This window comes from Tursiops truncatus, chromosome 18 (assembly GCF_011762595.2).
Source record: "Tursiops truncatus isolate mTurTru1 chromosome 18, mTurTru1.mat.Y, whole genome shotgun sequence".
NCBI lineage: Eukaryota > Metazoa > Chordata > Mammalia > Artiodactyla > Delphinidae > Tursiops > Tursiops truncatus.
In genome coordinates, this window is record NC_047051.1 from 20477358 (window position 1) to 20500519 (window position 23162).

Here is a 23162-nt window from a genome sequence, read left to right on the forward strand (position 1 = left end):
CTTTTGCTGGAGAATACCTTGTATACTTCTCAGGCAAGGTTTTCCTATTTCTGCTTAAAACTGAATTAATTCTCAAGGAGAAGAATACAGGCATCCCAATTTATTGAATTCATTAGTCAGAAAAATTATTTTGCCTGGCTTATTTTTTTATTTAAATGATATTACTACATGATATACACAAACTGACATAAAATGTATTTTCTGACATTCTCTAATGATACGATAGTTGTATAAATTTAAGTCGTTTCATTTCATCAGGTTTCATTAGCAATGACATTTTAGATTTAAGTTACCTGCACATAAAAGATATGCCATATATGAAACAATTCTATGCCTTTCTAAAATTGTTTGTTATCTCAAAATGCTCTTTTACCTTCCTCTTACTAAATACTAATTCTTAAAGCCTCAAGTTCTACTGTATCCATATGTTGCTTTGCAATGTAATTTTTGTACGTTTTACTTTATTTTCTTGCCAGGCTATCACTGAAAGCCTGCTGAGTGCTGGCACTAGCCTGTGGAATCAGGCTTTATGAGATGGCAGTCCGGGTAACTGAAAAATTGTACCAGTTTTCTTAGAGCCTGGGTAATGAATTCAAACAACTAAATATAGTACTGGAATTAATCTTTTATTCCCCAGAGCAATCCACAGTTGAGATGGTTGGCACTGGACAAATTTCCACAGAAATGCACAAATATTGAGAACTTGGGTACATGACTTTGAATCCATATGAGGCCCAAACCCCACTGAGGACTTTTATTACTATCTTATCCCTGAGAATGGATGCATAAAAAGGCCAATTGTAAGAGAAATACTTTTTGCAAAGGATTCTAACATTTTTCTTTTTATAGTAAACATACTCTGAAAGAAATTTTCTAGATCTTCTCTGAAATCCCCGAAGACCTTTTTACTAATCATTCTTAAGGAAATATTCTGCAAAGATTCCCTAACAATCGCAGACTTTCATTAGGAGCTAGGATTACAAAGAGGATTCACATGAGAAGACACTTATCTTCCACACAGAACCTGTGCTCTCAAAGACATGAATGATTATATACGTAAACTTTAATGGCTTTTAAAGTGGGACTCATAAATCACTGTATGATTCATCAACTCGGGATTTAGAGATATTCTTTCACCAGGAACATTATTGAAAACAAAATTGCTTTCCTTTACTTTTCTGTAGCAGGAAGAGGAACAGACATAAAATATAACAGGAAACTGTGTTACTCCAAAAATATTGCAGGATCGGATGATGCGAAAACCTTCACCGAACATTGGACCATGACACCATTCACATCGGGATGTGCTGCAATGAAGGAAACATCAGATCTACTAAAGGAAAGACATTTTGCTCGATGCTCTGTAAGACTCAAAGTAGTATAAAATATGGCCTTTCTCATTATCGATCTTACCATCTCCTTGAGGAGCTAAGACATACACAAGTGTAAAACTAAATGCTAAAAAATAGATATATGTGTATAAAATAATCCTAGTTCTCTAAAACAAAAAAAGTATAGATTCATAGTAAGAAAACACCCTAAGGACAAATCCCAAATGGAAGACAGTAATTATCCTTGGACTTATTCTCCTATGTGATCACAGGGAATTTTAAATTTCTTCATAATGTTTTTCTGTATTTCCCAAATTTTCTATAATAAATACATATTATTTTTATAACTCAAAATAAATATATCATTTTAAAAATAAAGGGACTGTTGTAACCTAGCGTAGGATTAGTGTCCATGTATATTTTTAAATGCTCACAAATCAGTTAAAAAAAGACATCAGCCCATTAGTATATTAAGAGTAGCACATGAATGGACTATTCACAGAAGATGAAACTTGAACATCCAGAGAACATTGAAAAGTAAAGCTTCTCAATTTCATTAGTAATCAGGGAATACAAAACAAAATAACAAAAGAATACCATTTCATAAATCATCAGATGGGCAAAATGTAAAAGTCTGATAGTGCAAAGTTTGGTGAGGATACATGTAAATTGGTGGAGTATAAATTGGTGTAATCACTTTGGAGCAACTTGGCAATTTCTGCTTAGGTTGAAGATGTACATACTCATAGAAAGAGTAGAGTGATGGTTGCCAGGGGCTGGGGGAAGAGGGAAACGGAGACGTGTAGGTCAAAGGGTACAAACTTTCAGTTATAAGATGAATACATTCTAAGGATCTAATGTACAACATGGTGACTATAGTTAATGTGGTATTATATACTTGAAATTTGCTAAAAGTAAACCTTGAATGTTTTCACCTCATAAAACAAGAGTTAACTATATGAGGCAATGGATGTGTTAATTAATATTATCTTTGTAATCATTTCATGATGTGTATGTATATCAAATAATCCTATTGTACAATTTAAATATATACAATATTGTAAAAAAAAAAAAAAAAAGACAAAAAACAAGCCTCCTCTGGCCAGGAATTGTAAGAGAGGAAAAATATCTTTTCCTCTACACATCTTAGGTTCATTGGCTGGGGCCCTGGAAATTAAATTTGTCAGTTTAAACTTGTCAAACAGATTAGCAAGAGAAAAAAACAGTTTAATTATGTACACATACATGGGACTTTCTCAAAGAAATGAGACTCAAAGAAGCAGTCAAATGATTGAGGCTTATATACCATCTTAGGCTAAACAAAGGAAAAGGGGATTTGGGCTTCTGGGCTGAGAAGCCCAGTTACGGGAAGGCAAAGGGTGGAAATATATGGTAAATAAGGGTTGTCTTGTTATACAGCTAAGAGTCTTTCAGGTGATAAGAGTTGTCTCCTGAAGTAGTTCTCTTCCTGGTGTGAAAACATTTTACAAATGGAAATTTCCAAAAGGGGAAATTTATGTTCTATTTTAAGGTAGTTACTGGGAGGTAAAGAGCTTTTCCTGCATCTGCTAGATCTCAGTTGCCTTAAGCTCAAAATAATACCTATGTGAAAGAAGCATATTTTGGGGTGGCATATTCTGGTAGCCTTAAGAAAGTGGAAAAATTCAGAAGGTCCAATATTTGCTATAGTCCCAGAAAGAGCACAGAAAAATAGAAGATAGAATTTTCGAAGTAATAGTGTAAGAAAATTTCTCAGAATTAAAATACATGAGTTTCCAGATTGAAAGGATACATCAAGTACTGAACACATTGAGTTAAAAAAAAAAAACTCACAAAGGCACATCATCATGAAAATTTTAAACAACTAGCAAAAAAAGAGAAGATTCAAAAAGCTTCCCCTTCCAAAAAAAAGGTATAGGTTATATATAAAGCATAAGGAATAAGAAAGCTGTAGATCTCAAATAAAAAATAGAAAAGTAGAAGATGATGAAGCAATGTCTCCAAAATCCTGAAGAAAATGATTGAACCCAGAGTTTTATACCCAGCCAAATTATCAATCAAGTCTGAGTGCAGAATAAAGACATATTCAAATACGCATGGTCTTAAATTTTTATTTCCGTGCATTCTTTTGCAGGGAGACACTGGAGGGCTGGCTTCACCAAAATGTGGAGGTAAACAAAGAACAAGGTATTCAATGTGACTATAGTAAAGGAAATTCCAAGATAATAGTGAAGGGAAGTCTTGGAATAACAGTTGTGCACCAGATCTAGACAACAACATTTCTAGATTAGGGCAGGAAGACACAGGGCTCCAGGATGATGTATTAAAAAAAAATTAATAGGACTGATAGCCATATCTGATACATTCATACTGATAAAGATTTAAATAATTCTATTAGAATTTTCATGGCAGAATTAATGATAAACACATAAAGCAAAGTAAATGAATAAAAGTCAATAACTCTTTCTAGGAAAAACAAAAAGTTGTACAGTAAAAGAAATATATTCATAGTACACTGTGTAGCCTAACTATGCATTACTTAGATTTTATAATTAAATAATAATTATTGATTTAACTTAAAATCATTATTTTACTCGAGAAGTATTAATCATTATGTCACCAGAACTATCCTAGGTACTGGAGATAACATTAATGAACAAAACTATCATGTATTCTTCTCTTCATGGAGTTTACATACTAGAGGACCAGCCTGATATTAAACAAAATAATTAGATAAAATATAAAATGAGGTGATGGTAAGTGCTACAGAGAAAAATTAAAGCAATGAAGGGGGAGGAATAAGGAGTGCCAGTAATGTGAGGCATAGGATGCTTGAACTTTTAAACATTCTGTAAATAACTATATTGTGAGGTTGGAGGAAGAAGACAGGTGTATATGAGGGCTGATAAGAGTCCTAATACCTATCTTGCTTAGTAGGAAATTTAGAGATGATAGCTAAAATTGAAAAAACAAGAAGAATGACTCAAGGATGCTATTTAAAAATATAGAGGCAGCTCCAAAATAAATCCTCATATAGATGGTCAAATGATTTTCAGTAAGTGTGCCAAGACAATTCAGTGGGGAAAGGACAGTCTTTTCAACAAATGGTCCTGGGAAAACTGAATATCCCACATTAAAAAAATGAAGTTGGACCCTTACTCACGCCATATCCAAAAATTTACTCAAACTGGATCAAAAACCTAACTGTAAGAGCTAAAACTATGAAACTCTTAGAAAAAAATATAGGGAGGGACTTCCAGGTGGGGCAGTGGTTAAGAATCTAACTGCCAATGCAGGGGACACGGGTTTTAGCCCTGGTCCGGGAGGATCCCACATGCCACGGAGCAGCTAAGCCTGTGCGCCACAACTACTGCCTGTGCTCTAGAGCCCGCCAGCCACAACTACTGAAGCCCGCGTGCCTAGAGCCCGTGCTCTGCAACAAGAGAAGCCACTGCAATGAGAAACCCACGCACCGCAACAAAGAGTAGCCCCCGCTCGCCGCAACTAGAGAAAGCCTGCGCACAGCAACAAAGAACCAAAGCAGCCAAAAATAAATAAATTAATTAAAAAAAATATGTATATATGGGGAAAAGCTTCATGACATTAGATTTGGTAATAACTTCTTGTAAATGACACCAAAAGCACAGGAAACAAAAGAAAAAATAGATTAAGTTGTACTTCAGCAAAATTAAAAACTTTTGTTCATTAAAGGACACCATCAACAGTGGGAAAAGGCAACTGACTGAATGGGGGAAAATATTTGTAAATTGTATTTTAAAGGGGGTTAATATCCAAAATATATAAGCAACTACAACTTGACAAGAGAAAACACAAACAATCCAATTTAAAAATAGGCAAAGGACCTGAATAGACATTTCTTCAAAGAAGATACACAGATGGCCAAAAAGCACATGAAAGGATACTCAGCACCACTGATAATTAGAGAAATGCAGTGAGAACCACGGTGAGATCCCACCTCACACCCATTAGGATGGCCAATATAAAAAACAAAAACAGAAGCAAAACAGAACATAAGTGTTGGAGAGGATGTGAAGAAATTGGAACCCTGTGCACTGCTGGTGGGAATGTAGAAAGGTGCAGCCTCTATAAAAAGCAGTGTTGCTGTTCCTCAGAAAATTAAAAATTCAATTACAGCAATTTCACTTCTGGAAATAGAAAAATGGAAAGCAGGTATTTGTACAACCATGTTCAGAGCAGTATTCACAATAGCCAAAAGGTGGCAGCAATGCAAATGTCCTTCAACAGATGAATGGATAAACAAAATGTGGTGTATCCGTACAATGGAATATTATTCAACTTTTAAAAGGAAGGAAATTCTGACACATGCTACAGCATGGATGAACCTTGAGGACATCATGTTAAGTGAAATAAGCTCATCACAAAAACAGACTAATATCGCATGATTCCACTTATATGGGGTGTTTCTGGAGTCGTCAAACTCATAGAGACAGAAAGTAGAAGGCTGTTTTCCACGGGCTAGGGGGAGGGGGAAGTGGGGAGTTGTTCTTTTATGGGTATAAAGACCGATTCCAGTTTTGCCAAGTTGAAAAGACTTCTGGAGATTGGATGCACAGAAATAAAAATATGCTGATTGCTAAACAGTACACTTTAAAACGACCAAGATGGTAAATTCTGTGTCATGTGTATTTTACCACAATTGAAAATAAAATTTAAAAAATACGAGCGCAAACACCCAGGGGAGAACTGCAAAAAGAGTTTGGCAATAGGTGACTCTGGAGGTAAAGAGTGAAGGGGGATAGAGATGCGGGCAGGGGTGATTTTCATGGAAAGACCTGTAGTAAACATTTGATCTTTTAAACTAAATACTTGTGTTGATAAAAGATGAAATTATTTTAAAGAGAAGAAAATTTGGTTGAGCAGGTCACCTAAACTCTTGAGGAATGTCATCTTCAGAATAAGGGAGTTTAGTGGCCTGAGTTGTTATTTCCTTATTTCCTCTAACTAAATAGTTCTATTGCTGTCCCCAAGTAAGTGATATGTACTTGAGAAAATACGCTGGTACTAATCAAATCACATGGAAAATTAAATTGCAATATTTAATATAATTTTATCAAAAAATTCAAAGACTTTTGCACAATAATGAAAAATGGAAGGCTATAAAGATGTTAAAAAAAACATACTGAGTTATCTCTAGTAAAGATGACTTCCAAGTATTAAGTATGATCAAGGCTTTATAGTTTAGTGGAACTGAGTAATACTTTTGAAACTTTAGTCTATATCTCTAAGTAAACATTTCTATCATTCTCGTGCGCAAGGAAGTTGAGGTAAAATCCTATGGAACGTGAGTCTTTTAACCCAACTCTCAACAAAGGCAGATTCTCTGTCTGATTGAGGTGATAGAATGCAGGTAGAGACACAGGGAGGCAAAATGCAAAGAGAAGTTGTAGGAGTCAAAAAAGAAGCTCACAGCTGCTAATGGGTAGGGCCCAAATCACTGGGGTGGCGGCAGAAGCTGGGCTTGGAGTAGCCTAGGAGCAGACATTGTACAGAGCCCAGAGCTGAGCCACCATTCAGACCCAGCAAACATAGTACTCGGGACGGAGGTTGGAAATTAAGGATCAAAGCCAAGAGTAGACGTTAGAGGGTGAGGGTGGGGTTGGGTGACAAACGCCTCCTTCGTTGTTTCTATCTTTATTAATATGACAGTTGTCCTCGATGAGATTGAACCCCTCATCGTTTTTACTCCTCCCTCTTTTACTTGCCTCACATACTCAGGCAGCCGTTGAGTTCATTTTACCTTCATAATTTGTCTTGTGTCATTTCCTACCCATTTACTCCTATGCCCATTACTTTGGTTTAATCTCCCCTTACCAGTTAACAAGAGCGCTTTAAGTGAGCTCCACCCAGCCTTCCGCTACCCAATCCATCTTCGACACTACTGCCAGGTCTGCTGCTATCACCTGCAGTGGCTCGCATGGCCTAAAGAAGAGACCTCATCAGTGGTCTCCATAAGCTAGCTCCAACCTTCCTTTTTAAACTTACTTTTGCTACTCTTCATAGATGTTTTGTTCTGGCTGGACATTCACTTTTTCTCTTTGCCCACGTTCCTAATTTTACTCAGCTTCGGTTCATTTCCCCATTTGGTTCCCTCTTCCTGGAATGTCTCTTCAATACAACACATATTTCCAAATATATAAATTTTACCTGTTCTTCTAAGACTCTTTTCAAACACCGTTTCATTCCTAAATCTTTTCCCTATTTTCCCAGCTGTAGTTGTAATCTTTCCTTCTCTAGCCCCTTTTGTTTGTAATTCATTTGTCACTTTTTATTTACATGAAAACCCATCCTTGTAAAATTTCCAAAAAAATATAGACGCATACAGGAAAAAAAGCACAGAATTTCCCCTTTATTCCTCCTTTAAATCATTCTAACTCCCCTTTGCAGAATAACTGAAGCTCATATTGGTGGTGTTCCCTCTAGCTCCCAGACACATGACTCTTCTCTACATAAATGGAATCTCTCTTGTGTATGTGTTTGTTTTATTTCATTCTTATTAACAGCACCATAATGTTCCAAAATACGGATACACCATTTTATCTTACCACTTTTTTATTGATGCTCACTTAGTCTGCAGTTATCCCTCTGCCTAACTGTGTATTCACATATACCTATTTCTATAAGACATATTACTAAAATTTAAATTTCTGTTTTAAGGAATATGTAAGATACTGTCAAATTAACCTTCCACAAAACTTCCACCAACTTGACAGTGCCACCAATGGTGCATGAGAATCTTGTTTCTGGGCATGCAAGGGCAACACTTAATATCAATCTTTTTAATTTTGATAAAACAGGTAAAAAACCCTATTGTTGCTATTTTACATTGCAGTTCCTTGGTTACTAGAGAGATTTAACACTCTTTATGTTTATCATCTATCTGTGTATTGTCTTCCGTGAATTGCATATTCCTATCATTTAACCACATTCCTATGGGTTATATCTTTTCTTACTGATTTGTGGGAGATATATGTTTAAACAGTTATAAGCATTGCAACATCTTCTTTCAGTTAATAGCTTGCCTCTTAATATTATTGATGTTTATAATATTATGTAGAAACATCTTTTGTCAAATTTATGAAACTTTGCTTTACTGTCTATATTTTCGAGGTTTGTTTAGGGTATCTTTCTCTACCTTGAAGTCATACAGATAGTCTCCTATACTTGCTTGTTAAGGCTTTAAAATTTTGCTTTTCATATTTAAGTCATTAATCCAACTGGAAATGATTTTGTAAATGATGGTAACATATACATAGCAGAAACATAATTATATACTTCTCACTTATAGATGATCAGATGTTTCAGTGTCATTTATTGAAAAGTCTCTCCTTTCCCTACTGATCCACAGTGCTATTTTTTGTCCAACGTCAAGTTTCACATGTACATGAGAACATAACTGAGCTATGTATTCTTCATTGGTTGGATTGTCTTTCCTTGCGTGTAATATCAACTGTATTTCTCTAATTTTATAAGTCTTTCTATCTGATAGGCAAGTCCCTAATGTTAGGCTCCTTTTTCAGGCTTGCTTTGGCTATTTTGGGGTGTCTGCTTTTCCGTACACATTTTATAATCAGCTTATCAAGTGTCTCAGAAAATTCTGTTCAGATTTTGACCAGAATTGCATTGAATCTATAGCTCTATTTGGGGAGAACTGATATATATATATCTATATCTCTCTCTATATATCTCTATCTATATATCTCTATATCTATCTATATCTATATGTATTTATACATATATATATATATATATATTTTTTTTTTTTTTGCTGTACGTGGGCCTCTTGCTGTTGTGGCCTCTCCCGTTGCGGAGCACAGGCTCCGGACGCGCAGGCTCAGCGGCCATGGCTCACGGGCCCAGCTGCTCCGTGGCATGTGGGATCTTCCCGGACCGGGGCACGAACCCGTGTCCCCTGCATCGGCAGGCAGACTCTCAACCACTGCGCCACCAGGGAAGCCCAGAACTGATAGATTTTTGGTATTAAATCTTATTATACCTGAGTGTGTGTATCTCTCCCATTTCATTCAGCCTTCTTTACCTTTTTGTAAAGTTGTAATCTTTTTCTCTATAAATATCTTGGACATACTTCACTTGATGTATTCCTAGGTACATTATGTTTTTTATTGCTATCATAAAAGGTATCTTTTTAAAAATCACATTTCTAACTGTTTGATGTCTGATTTTAGTTACATCTTCTTTTTAACACCACACCATAGACTTTGTTGTTACTATTACTTTATAGATCGTAGAGATCATACTTGTTTAATTTCTTTTCCCTCCATCCCTTCTTACATCTCAGAACATACTTCTGGAGTTATCTTCCTTCTTTCTGATGCACATTCGTTGCAAGTTTCATTTCACTAAAGTGAAAATCTGTGGGGAATAAATTCTCTGTTTTATTATCTGAAAATCCGTTTTTCTCCCTTGTTCTTGAAAGTTAGTTTTGCTGGGCTGAATAACATTTCTTCAGTTATTGTTCCACTGTTGCTAGCAGTTTATTTGTTGTTCTTTGTAAGTGACTTTCTTTCCAGCTGATTTCTAAGTCTTTGGTGTTCTTCACTTTCACCACAAGGTGTTTTACTTGGCTTGTGTAGAGTGTTCAGTCTCTGTGAATTCACTCCTTTCATCACTTCTGAGAATTTACAGTCACTACCTCATTGAACAATGACTCCCAACATTCTCTGGGACTCTAAGGATATGTTAAATTTTCTCCTTTTACTGTCCATGTCTCTTTGCCTCCTGTCCACATATAATTTCTCCAGATTTCTCTTCATATATGGATAATGTCTGTTAAACCCACGCACCAATTTCAACTATTACACTTTTAGTCTCTAGAATTTAATTGTGTTTAAAATTTCTTTCTCATATTTTCGTGGTCATATTTGATGGTCTTTTATTCCTTAACCATTTTAAAAATTATATCTTACTTCTTTACACTCTTAAGGTAGGTAATTCATATTCTGTCAACAATTCTAATATCTTAGATCCTTGGAGATTCGTATCTGTTAATTGTGCTAATTTTTACTCTTGGTGGTTTATTTCCTCATGTATTTGAAAGTCTTAATTTTGAGATAATATTCATTTGAAATTAATTTTCTGGAATCTTTAATGTCTAAATTGAGGATGTTTCTCTCAAAAACATTTGTTCTGCTGAAAGAGAAGTACTCACTGCTCTGGGGCCACCAGCCCCTTTGGCGGTACAGATTTCACCCAGGAATACCATGTTCAGCTTCCCTACTTTGTGGTGAATTCAAATCTCTTGGTCCCATATATGTTTACAGTCACTAGTTAGGTTTTAATTCTTTTTAAATGTTTTTGTCCTTGGTGATTTTCTTACTTTCTCATGTGCATTCAAACTCATGAACATTGACATAGTGCATTAAAATCGAAAACTTTGGCACCTGGTTCCTTTTTTTATTGATAGATTTTTAATTACTTTTTCAGTTTCTCCAATGGTTACTAGTCTGTTCAGCTTTTCTGTCTTTTATTCAATCAATATTGTTGACTAATATACTCCTGGAAAACCATTTTACTTAGACATACAACAAATATTTGTTATATCAGGGAATTCCCTGGTGGTCCAGTGGTTAGGACTCAGCACTCTCACTGCTGTGGCCTGGGTTCAATTCCTGGTCAGGGAACAAAGATCCCGCAAGCCATGCAGCACAGCCAAAAAAAAAAGTTATATCAGTAATACAAGCACTGATCATCGGTAGTGCAGAAAAAATAGTTTTACACCATCTGAAAGGAAATAAGAGGTGAGCCTGAGTGGACTCATAGTGTGTGGGCTTTGAGAATCCTAGTCCTGAGAGAGGCAATAATGCCCACACTGGCTTTCAACCCCTGAGGAAGAGAAGTTGCCCTGGGTGTGTCTGCTCTATTCCTCGTCTCTGTGAAGTTAGAGGAGAATAAAGCATTTCCCTTCATAGTGTGCCTGGCACTAAACAATCTTTTTCTGGAAGAATCCCCTTCTTTGTCCTTAGGGGTTCGTAGAAAAGACTTACACTACAACTGTATAGATATTGCCAGCTATACCTCAGCAATCTGTACCTCACATTGGATTTAAGTAGTAACTTGAGAAGGTGGGCTGAATCCAGACTACAACATTATGCCTGAAGAGCCAGAAGGAGCAGTCTGAAAGATTGCATAGATGTTTTGGTGTGTGGTGGTGTGTGTGTGTGTGTACAGTAAAACTATCATCTGGCCCTGTAATAAAGATTTTAAACACTTAAAAGTGTGTCTTGGTAAAAAGAGCTTCAGAATTTGCTCACCATTTTAGTAACTTTTGAATTTCCACTGGGATCACATTATAATATTTATGCAGATTATTCTTTAAAAAGAACAAAGAAGTAAGTTGAGTAAGATGTTGTGGACTATTCATAGAATTCTCTTTCCAAAAACTAGGATGAGTGAAATTATTCTCAAATAGGACTTTTTTCAGGTTAAGCTTCAAAATTGCATGTGGAAAACTAGTCAGTTCATTTCCATCAACGATCAATGTTTCAAGTGATCTGCAAATAAAGGAAACCATATTTTAAAAGATAGAAGAAGACATCTGTCCCAATGTTCCCAAAAATTGGTATAAAACTTAGTAGTAATAAAATATGTGTTAAGTATTTCCTTAAAAATCAAGAGAATTAACTAAAAAGCAACCAAACCAATATATTATCATGGAATTAAGTGCATTTGTGTAAATAGTAGAGTTAAAGCACATATTTTGGGTCTTTGCAACAAGTCATCGCTATGGAAAAAGAAATAATCACAAACAGAAGAATGAATGTTATACTACATAAAATATAATATAGTATAGTACAGTGATACAAAGAAAGAATTTATTTTCATAGGCAAATTAAACATTAACACGTACTTTTTTTCATTCAGGTAAAGGTCTCAACTATTGGTGGAAGGCAGCAGTGGGGAAACAGACCATCATGCTGGGGGAAGCTTTTATCTTGCTTTTATAAAAGATTAAAGAAAAATGTGTTTGTAAATTTTGGGGAAGGAAAGATAGCCTCTAATAGACTCAGAAAGTCCAATGGAGTTCCAAAATTAACAAGGGAGAAAAAAAGAGAACAGATAGAATCCTGAAAAAAAATCTCCCCCACCAAAAAAAAGAAATATGAAAAGGAGAAAGTGAATAAATAGTAAATACAAAGTAAAACGGAAGGTAAAAAATTATAACAGATGTGAACAGGCTGCATTCTATTAAAGTACAAAGATTGTTACACAGGAAATTAAATAATTGGTATAAATATTAGAAACAAAATGATCTCATTTTACTGAAGATAAGGTAATGCTCCTAGAAACCAAATAAAATCTAGTAAAACTCAATCAGAACTAAGATAATTTTTTACATAGTTTGATTTTAAAGTGTAAAGAAGTAAATAGCTCTTTTCTCTTCTGTTGCATTCTTTATTTCTCTATTCTGACTGGTGATAGTCAACTAGAAATGGAAATTACAGAAAATATTACATTCATAGTAGCAACACAATTGTATGTTTTTGGGGGGAGGAGGGGCTTAGAATGATATTAAATGATCTTAAAGATCATAATCTAAAGAGACTAGTTGAGGCTATTATTGAAAAACAATCTCCATACTACTTATTAAAATTATTCTAAAGTCATAATCAAAATAGTATGGTACTGACCTAGAAGGTCAGAGATCAACTTCAGAGACTTTTTAGAAATTAGTACGAGAATCAGATCTTAGTATTAAAGCACTGTGTATTACTAGCATTTTGTGTATATGTATTTCCTTACAAAAAAATCAACTGAAAAGAATTACAGGTGCACACATGGATAAATGGACAAAAGCAGCTTGTCATTCTGTTAAGGTGGTCATCAATACTAGCTTTTAAATAATCACTGAAAATGTTATGTCTTAAAAATGCTAAACACCAGTCATTCAGTTTACATTTTGGTAAACCTTATGCTTCACATATTATGTTTTATGGCTATTGAATAAATGAAAGGACTCAATTTTATCCATCACAATCATCACCTAATATATCCTTAAGGGGCATATGTCTTACGGGTACTTACTACTTCCAAAATACCTGAGTTTCTGGATTTCATTTGGAATAAAAGCAATACTATTGTAGGAAATATCAAGTTCCTCAAGATTAAACAAGCAAAATAACCTTAAATAGAAAGAGAAAATGATTATATGTTTACCATTACTGGGCATTAATAAAGAATTGAATTCGTCAGTAAATAGAAGCATAGAGAAACTGTATTTTTCTAAGATTTTTCAACTTATAGACTTTTTTTTATTATAGATGGTATAATTACAATGAAATTTCCTAAAAATGATTCATCTATCCCTTAAGACTGGTTTGAAATGTTTAGAGTTGGTAAAGCCCCATCTAGAAAAAACCACCTGTATTAGTTCCCTAGGGCTGACATAACAAATAGCACAATCTGGGTGGCTTAAAGCAACGGAAATTTATTCTCTCACAATACAGGAGGCCAGAAGTCTGAAATAAAGGGGTTGGCAGAGTTGGTTCCCCTGGAGGCTCTGAGGGAGAAACTGTCCCTTGCCCCTCTTCTGGTGGTTGCCAGCCATCCTTGGTGTTCCTTGGTTCATGGCAGTATAACTCCAATCTCCACCTTTGTCTTCACATGGCCTTCTTATAAGGACACCATTTATTGGATTTAGAACCCACCCTAATCCCACCCTAATCCAGTATGACCTCATGTTAACTAGTTACATCTGCAAAGATCCTATTTCCAAATAAGATCACATTCTAAGGTTCTGCATGGACATGAATTTTTGAAGGGCACCATTCAACCCAGTGCAGTTGCATTAAGATTTTCCTGGTGAAATATCTTTGGTCTTTCTTTCCATTAAGCAAAGTACTTAAAAGTAAGAACCAAAGAACACAAAGGCTAACGCAGAGAGTCCTGTCTCCTGGGGGGTGGGAGTGGGAGTTGCTTCTTGGAGACTGGAATTGAAGTATGACATTTACCAAAATCCCTAGTAAATATTCCCCTCTTTGTGAATGCTCTTCTCAAATACCTTCCTGTTTTCCTTAAAGGATGAAAAATTACTTGCATGATTATTAACTAAGGCATCATGAGCACAATATTTCATTAACTTCATACTATTTTAGTGTGGATTATAATGGTCCTCATGATCTGTCCCCAGACTACTCGTCCGACTCACCTCTCACACTACCCGACATTCACCTCAGGCCCAGAATTTATTTGCTGAATTTCCCTGAATTAGCCCAGTTCTCACATATCTCCAGTTCCCCCAAATTTGATCAGTGTCTTTCATTTTTTAAGTCTTGGCTTAGATGTTACCTCTTCCAAGGAACTCTTCCTGCATCTTTCAGAATAGGTGAGCTGCCTCTTCTGTACTTCTCTGCTTACAACTATCATAGAATTTATCACACTGTGTAATAAGTGTCTCCTAAACTATGACATTCTGGAGGCCAAGGATTCTATTTTACATTTCTGTATATCCAGTGCTTTGGCCAGTGCCTAGCACATCAAAAGTGCTTATGAAATCACAATTGAATAAAAGGTATGGTGACCCCAGTTAATATAAAATCATTTGCTCTGAGAAAGTAATGAGATTGAATAGAAAAGCAAAAAAAAAACTTTTCAGTTCAGTGTTCATCTCAGACTTTTTTTCCACCTCTGTAAAGAAAATATTAGTTCTGTTCCATTTTTTTTAATTCAAAATTATGTTATTTCATTTTCTTGCCTTAGGCAGTTTCTAGAGTCATTTTGTATTCCCTTATTACTTCAGTACAAGCAAACTAGTCTGGTTCTAGGCTTTCACTGCTGATAAATTCCTGTTGATTGTGATGTTTAATTGAGCTTGTAGACAGCACTGAGAAAGCTAATTAAGAAATTTCATAGGCTCTAGAGTTGAAATTTATCTCATCTATATACGATTTTAGAGAGCACATTTGTTTAGACAGCCTTAGTTTGGTTTGATAGCAACAAATCTATCACAATTTTCAGGGTGTATAGAATGTTTTACATTTATTTCATTGTTTTATTTATCAGCACATCATTGAGCAATGAGATGCTTAAACTAGACGCTTGCTGTTGGCTTGGAAGATTGTGCTAGCATTAATATTTGCATGTCATAACATTAATCACCACCACAGCAACATAAATATTACTTATTGAGAGCCTACTATGTGTTTGTGGCAGTTTAGAATGGTCTTTCATTGGACCACAGCAATATTGTTAATATTATTTACAGATTTAAAAAATGGAAGCTACCTTGATTCCTTGCAGTAGTAAATGGGAGTGTTCAAAAGGAATAAAATACCTAGGAATAAACCTACCTGAGGAGGGAAAAGACCTGTATGCAGAAAACTATAAGACACTGATGAAAGAAATCAAAGATGATACAAACAGATGGAAAGATATACCATGTCCTTGGACTGGAAGAATCAACACTGTGAAAATGACTATACTACCCAAAGCAATTTACAGATTCAGTGCAATCCCTGTCAAATTGCCAATGGAATTTTTCACAGAACTAGAACAAAAAAATTTTACAGTTTGTATGGAAACACAAGAGACCACAACTAGCCAAAGCAAACTTGAGAAAGAAAAACAGCTGGAGGAATCAGGCTCCCTGACTTCAGACTATACTACAAAGCTACAGTAATCAAGACAGTATGGTACTGGCACAAAAACAGAAATATAGATCAATGGAACAGGATAGAAAGCCCAGAGATAAACCCACACACATACGGTCACCTTATCTTTGACAAAGGAGGCAAGAATATACAATGGGGAAAAGATAGCCTCTTCAATAAGAGGAGTTGGGAAAACTGGACAGCTACATGTAAAAGAATGAAATTAGAACACTTCTTAACACCATACACAAAAATAAACTCAAAATGGATTAAAGACCTAAATATAAGGCCAGACACTCTAAAACTCTTAGAGGAAAACATAGGCAGAACACTCTTTGACATAAATCACAGCAAGATCTTTTTTTTTTTTTTTTTGTGGTACGCAGGCCTCTCGCTGCTGTGGCCTCTCCCACTGCGGAGCACAGGCTCCGGACACGCAGGCCCAGCAGCCATGGCTCACGGGCCCAGCCGCTCCGCAGCACATGGGATCTTCCTGGTCCGGGGCACGAACCCGTGTCCCCTGCATCGGCAGGCAGACCCTCAACTACTGCGCCACCAGGGAAGCCCACAGCAAGATCTTTTTTGACCCACCTCCTAGAGTAATGGAAATAAAATTTAAAATAAACAAATGGGACCTAGTGAAACTTAAAAGCTTTTGCACAGCAAAGGAAACCATAAACAAGATGAAAATACACCCTCAGAATGGGAGAAAATATTTGCAAATGAAGCAACTGACAAAGGATTAATCTCCAAAATATACAAATAGCACATGCAGCTCAATATCAAAAAAACAAACAACCCAATCCAAAAACGGGTGGAAGACCTAAATAGACATTTCTCCAAAGACATACAGATTGCCAACAAACACATGAAAAGATGCTCAACATCACTAATTATTAGAGAAATGCAAATCAAAACCACAATGAAGTATCACCTCACACCAGTCAGAATGGCCATCATCAAAAGAATCTACAAACAATAAATGCTGGAGAGGATGTGGAGAAAAGGGAACCCTCTTGCACTGTTGGTGGGAATGTAAATTGATACAGCCACTATGGAGAACAGTATGGAGGTTCCTTAAAAAACTAAAAATAGAACTACCATATGACCCAGCAATCCCACTACTGGGCATATACCCTGAGAAAACCATAATTCAAAAAGAGACATGTGCCACAATGTTCATTGCAGCACTATTTACACTAACCAGGACATGGAAGCAACCTAAGTGTCCATTGACAGAAGAATGGATAAAGAAGATGTGGCACACATATTAATGGAATATTACGCAGCCATAAAAGGAACGAAATTGAGTTATTTGTAGTGAGGTGGATGGACCTAGAGTCTGTCATACAGAGTGAAGTAAGTCAGAAAGAGAAAAATAAATACTGTATGCTAACACAGGTGTATGGAATCTAAAAAAAATGGTACTGATGAACCTAGTGGCAGGGCAGGGATAAAGACACAGTCTTAGAAAATGTGGGGGGGTGGGGGGAAGGGGAAGCTGGGACAAAGTGAGAGAGTAGCATTGACATATATACACTACCAAATGTAGAATGGATGGCTAGTGGGAAGCTGCTGCATAGCACAGGGAGATCAGCTTCATGCTTTGTGATGACCTAGAGGAGTGGGATAGGGAGGATGGGAGGGAGGCTCAAGAGGGAAGGGCTGTGGGGATATATGTATACTTATAGCTGATTCACTTTGTTGTACAACAGAAACTAACACAACATTGTAAAGCAATTATACTCCAATAAAGATATTTTTAAAAAAAAGAACTGTAAAAAAAAAAAAAGGAAGCTATAAGAAGTTAAGTAGTTTATCCAAGTCAGTATGAAATCAAATTAGTACTCCCTGTTCTTCAGGTATATGGATACAAAGTAATTCAGTCCCTATCTTTAATCAATACCAATATGGGAAAATAAATTTGTGCATTTTTAGAATCAGCTCTTACTTCAGTGTTCACAAGTATGTTCTTAAATTCTTTATTCCAAACAGCTTCTCTTTCCCAAAGAACATGCTGGCTAATTAAATCAAACTGAACCAAAACAAGGCAAAACTTTGATTCTGTTAGTTAAAAGTAGTAATTTTCTATGTCATTTTCCTCCTGGTATCCACTGAGAAAAAGATAAGAGCATTTTTTTTTAAACTTTTGTTACAGTTATGGCTTCATAACTTCAGGGAGTGAGGTGTGTGTACATAGATGTATGTGTGTGTGTGTATACACAGAAACAATTATAGATATGTGTGTACACAGATTAGTATACATACATAAATTATCTATCTCTGTCCACTGAGAGTGTCTAGAAGCAATATCATCCCAATAGCAGTGGGAATATACAGCACCCAGATCTTGTTTTTTAAATACCATCCTCCAATAAAAAGGAAATAGGGTTTCTTAAGAGAAATGGCTGATTCTAGTATCCAGGCAGGGAATCAAGGCAGTACACTTTATGTTACTCTGGAAAGATAGATGAGTCAAACAAAAATAAAACTCATAATGCAATATCTTTACTTAGTATTTATTCTTTCTTTTTAAATACATTTTATGTGTAATGTGTGATGTGTATATAAGCGTTTTTACACAGAAATGATATAATTTTTATATACTTTTTAATTTTTCAAAATGAATAGTTTTACAGTGTTTTAATGTAGATCTTGGATTGTTAATTACAAACAATGCTGGATGAACAGTTTTATAAATGAATTTTGATGCACTTTCTTAATTACTATAAGAACCTTCTTTTGCAAAATGTTAAACTGTTGAAGAGTCCCTGTGCTCTTAACTTTTTGCCCTTAACCTACGTTCAATTTGTTAAAATCTAACTGGAAGAGATATCTTGTTTTGGCATTTGGTTAAGGTTTTGGTTCAAAACTTTCATTAAGCCTTTAAATAATTACCAGTCCATATGTGGGGAAAAAATCCATCTCTTTTATGCCTGGATATAAACATTCCTATCAGAGTTTAAAGGATCTTAGACATCATACAGGTAATTTCTTAGTTCATAGGTTAGGAAATTGAGGCCTAGAATGGTTGTGTCTTTCTCCAGATCAAATAGATAATTCTCAACTTTGAAGTTAAAAGTCTAGAATTCTTTTTTTTCTCGATGTTTTTTTTTAAAATAAATTTATTTATTTATTTTTGGCTGCATTGGGTCTTGACTGCTGCATGCAGGCTTTCACTAGTTGTGTTAAGCAGGGGCTACTCTTTGTTGTGGTGTGTGGGCTTCTCATTGCAGTGGCTTCTCTTGTTGCGGAGCACGGGCTCTAGGCACACGTGCTTCAGTAGTTGTGGCTTGTGGGCTCTAGAGCACAGGCTCAATAGTTGTGGCACACGGGCGTAGTTGCTCCACTGCATGTGGGATCTTCCCAGACCAGGGCCCAGACCCATGTTCCCTGCATTGGCAGGCGGATTCTTAACCACTGCGCCACCAGGGAAGTCCCAAGGCTAGAATTCTTAATTCCAAGTTCAGAGTTCTTTCGATATCCAAAAAGGTTACCAAGGGATAGGTGTAAGTTTCTCACCTGAGCTTCTTTATATGATTTAATCCATACTTAGATAATGGATGTCTAGATATGTATTTACTAGCCCCAGATTAATTGCCATCTATGTAGCTGGTAGTTTTTTTTTTTTTTAACACAATAATTAGAAGCAAATCAGCTAACTGGAACTGAATAAAAATTATCAAATGGCTAAAAAGTAGCTAGCTGCTTTCAGAAGGGAAATTGATCCTTTTCTAAATTATATGCTCTTTATTTTCTATGTTTAGAATCTCAGACTATCAACCTTACCCAGGTGGAAGCGTAGTAATCAAATTAAAGGCGATGTTGAAAGTTCTAAGGAACTTAAGTTGTTGAATTGTAGAAGGGATTTCTTTGATAGGATTATTTCTCAGATTCAGTATTTGTAAATTTTTAAGACAAAATATCTGAAGAATGGAAAAGAGAAATAAGCATGAGTAGAATACTAAAGTGTGCGAATCCTTATTTTTTACATTTTATAAACCCTTTGAACTAATGCAGTCAAATCAGTATGGTAACACTAATTGGCTGTGTCATATATCTCAATAAATACCTTTGGTAAGCCTTGAAAATAACTAACCAGCATTCATATGTATGATATGGTAAGATAGTGCAGCTACTGTACTCATATACCCTTGACTCAAGAATGTTCCTTTTCTAAATGGGAAAATCATCCTATTTGATCAAGCTCACGGTTTCATAAGAGACAACCAAGAATGAGGAATGTCAAGAATGAGGAATGTAGGAGATACCTGCAGAATCAAGAAAATAAGTGGAATTAACTGCAGCAATCATGGGGTGTCTGATATCATAGCCAGCTTGATTCACTCTGATATCACAGTAATTTGTAAATAACTGATTTTTCATATGAAATTTAAAAATAGAGTATGCCATTTAAATCCACAATCTTTGCTTGATTTATATATTTCTTCCTCTCTAGTGAATCTTAACAAGCTTTTACATTAGCTCTCTTTAACATTAAATTAAAACTTTTTATATCATGAAGATTTAAAATTGGTGGAGTAGAGCATGCTTATTCTTGCCATCAGAAAGTTTAAGTCCTCCAAGTTTGTTTTTTCTTTTCAAGATTGTTTTGGCTATTTGAAATCCCTTGCAATTCCATATGAACTTTAGGATCAGCCTGTCAAATTCTGAAAAAAAGGCAAGTTGTAATTTTCATAGAGAGTGCAATGAATCTGTAGATCAATTTGCAAGTATTGCCATCTTAACAATGTTAAGTTTTCAGATCCATGAACATGGGATGTCTTGTCATATAATTATGTCTTCTTTAATTTCTTTTAACAATGCTCTGTAGTTTTCACAGTATAAGTTTTGTGCTTTTGTTAAACTTCTAAGTATTTTCTTCTTTTTCGTGTAAGTAGATTTGCTTTATTAATTTTGTCAGAATTGTTTGTTGCTAGTATGTAGAAATACAATTGATTTTTGTATATTGATCTTGTACACTGCACCCTTGATTAACTCACTCATTAGTTCTAATAGTTTTTAGTGAATGCCTTAGGATTTCTATATATAAGACCGTATCAGCTACAACAAAAGATAGTTTAAACTCCTTCCTTTTTAGTGTGAATGCCTTTTACTTCTTTTTCTTGTCTAATTGTCTTGGCTAGAAACTCCAATACAATACACAGTGACACGAGTAGACATCTTCATCTTGTTCCTGATCTTAGGAAGAAAATTTTCAGTTTTTCACCTTTAAGTATGGTATTGGCTGTGGGTTTTTTGTAGACACCCTTTATCAAGTTGAGGATGCCCCCTTCTATTCATAGATGTTGAGTGTTCTTGTCATGAAAGGATGTTGGATTTTGTAAAATGATTTTTCTGTCTCTGTTGATATAATTGTATAGTTTTTTTTAACCCTTTACTATATTAATGTGGAATCGCATTGATTGATTTTTGTATGTTTAACCAACCTTGCATTCCTGGAATAGATCTCACTTGGTTATGGTGGAAAATCCTCTTTATATGTTGCTGAATTTGGTTTACTAGCATTTTGTTGAGGATTATTGCATCTATATTCATGAGCTATTGTTCTATAGTTTGCTTTTCTTTCCATATCTTTGTCTAGTTTTGGTATCAGGGTATTACTGGTTTAATAGTTTGAATGAGAACGTTTTCTCCAATTTTTCATAAGAGTTTGTAAAGGATTGGTGTTAATTCTTTTTAAGACATCTGGCAGCATTCGCCAATGGAGCTATCTGATCCTGGACTTTGCTTTGAGGAAAGTTTTAAAATTACTACTGAAACTCTTTCTTTTTTTACAGAACCATTCAGGTTTTCTATTTATTCTTGAGTCCATTCTTGTGTCTTCCTAAATATGTGTCCACTTCATCTACATTATCTAGTTGGCTGGTATACAGTTATTTGTAGTATTTTCTTAAAATCTTTAAAAAATTTTTCTGTAAGGTTGGTATGATACCCCATCCTTCACTCCTAATATTAGTAACTTGAATCTTCGTTTTTTCTTGGTCAGTTTATGTCAGGTTAGTCAATTTTGTTGATCTTTTCAAAGTAACAGTTTTAGGTTTTGCTGACATTGTTTTTCTGTTCCCTGTTTCACTAGTTTTTATTATGTCCTTCCTTATTCTTTCTTTAGATTTATTTAGCTCTTTTTCTCTTGTGGCTTAAGATGGAATATTAGGTTTCGATTTTTTCCTTTTTAGTATAGTAATTGATAGCTATAAATTTCCCTCTGAGCACTGATGTAGATGCATCCCATAAATTTTGGATTGTTGTGTTTTGATTTTTATTTATTTCAAAATAATTTTTAATTTCCCTTTTGATTTCTTCATTGACTCATTGGTTATTTAAGAGTGTGTTGCTTAATTTCCATTTATTTCCAAATTTCTTTCAGCTACTGATTTCTAATTAAATTTCATTGTGGCCCAAAAATATACTTTCTGTGACTTTCAATTTTTTTTTTAATTTTTTGTAGACTAACCTATTGTCTCTTCTGCAAAATGTTCCACGTGAATTTGAGAATTATGTATTCTGCTACTTTTGGTTGGAGTGTCCCATAAATGTCTGTTAGGTCTTATTGGTTTGTAATGTTGTTCATGTCTTCCATTTCACTTTCATCTTCTGTCTAGTTGATCTGTGTGTTATTGAAAGTGGGGTATTGAAGTGTCCAACTATTATTTTTGAATTCTCTATTTCTTCCCTCAGTTCTTTCAGTTTTTGCTTCATGTATTCTGGGGCTCTGTTGTTAAGTACCTAAATGTTTATAGTTGTTACAGCATCCTGAAAGATTGACAAAATGTCCCTCTTTATCTCTAGTGACATTTTTTGTTTTAAAATTTATTTTGTCTGATATTAGTATAGTCACTCCAGCTTTCTTATGATTGCTATTTGCATGATATATCTTTTCCTGTACTTTTACTTTTAACCTCTTTGGATCTTTTACTCTTAAGTGTATCTCCTTTAGACAGACTATCACTGGGGCTGACAAACTGTATTTTTTTATTGGATTGTTTCATGTATTAACATTTAATGTTATTATTGACATGGTTGGATTTACATCACAATTTCACTTATAGTTTTCTAAATGTCATGTCATTTTTGTTCCTCCTTTACTGTCTTCTTTCGCATCAACTGGATATTTTCTAGTATAACATTTAAATTAATTTAATGATTTTTTTCCCACTGTATT

At 35.1% G+C, this 23162-nt stretch overlaps 1 protein-coding gene and 1 non-coding gene across 2 annotated transcripts in view; one reads left to right on the forward strand and one right to left on the reverse strand.

Moving 5' to 3' along the window:
- Positions 1-1063: 1063 nt before the first annotated feature.
- The window catches only part of LRRC63 (leucine rich repeat containing 63), a 41286-nt gene continuing 19187 nt past the window's right edge, over positions 1064-23162 (reverse strand). Inside the window, exons 6-9 of the mRNA XM_019936419.3 lie at positions 19766-19902; positions 13427-13510; positions 11642-11881; positions 1064-1307 (exon numbers count right to left, since the gene is read on the reverse strand). Coding sequence (XP_019791978.2) covers positions 1064-1307; positions 11642-11881; positions 13427-13510; positions 19766-19902 — 705 coding nt within the window. The remainder of the gene's footprint in view (positions 1308-11641; positions 11882-13426; positions 13511-19765; positions 19903-23162) is intronic.
- Positions 10940-11011, forward strand: TRNAE-CUC (transfer RNA glutamic acid (anticodon CUC)). Its single transcript has one exon. It is a non-coding gene; the product is annotated as a tRNA-Glu (tRNA).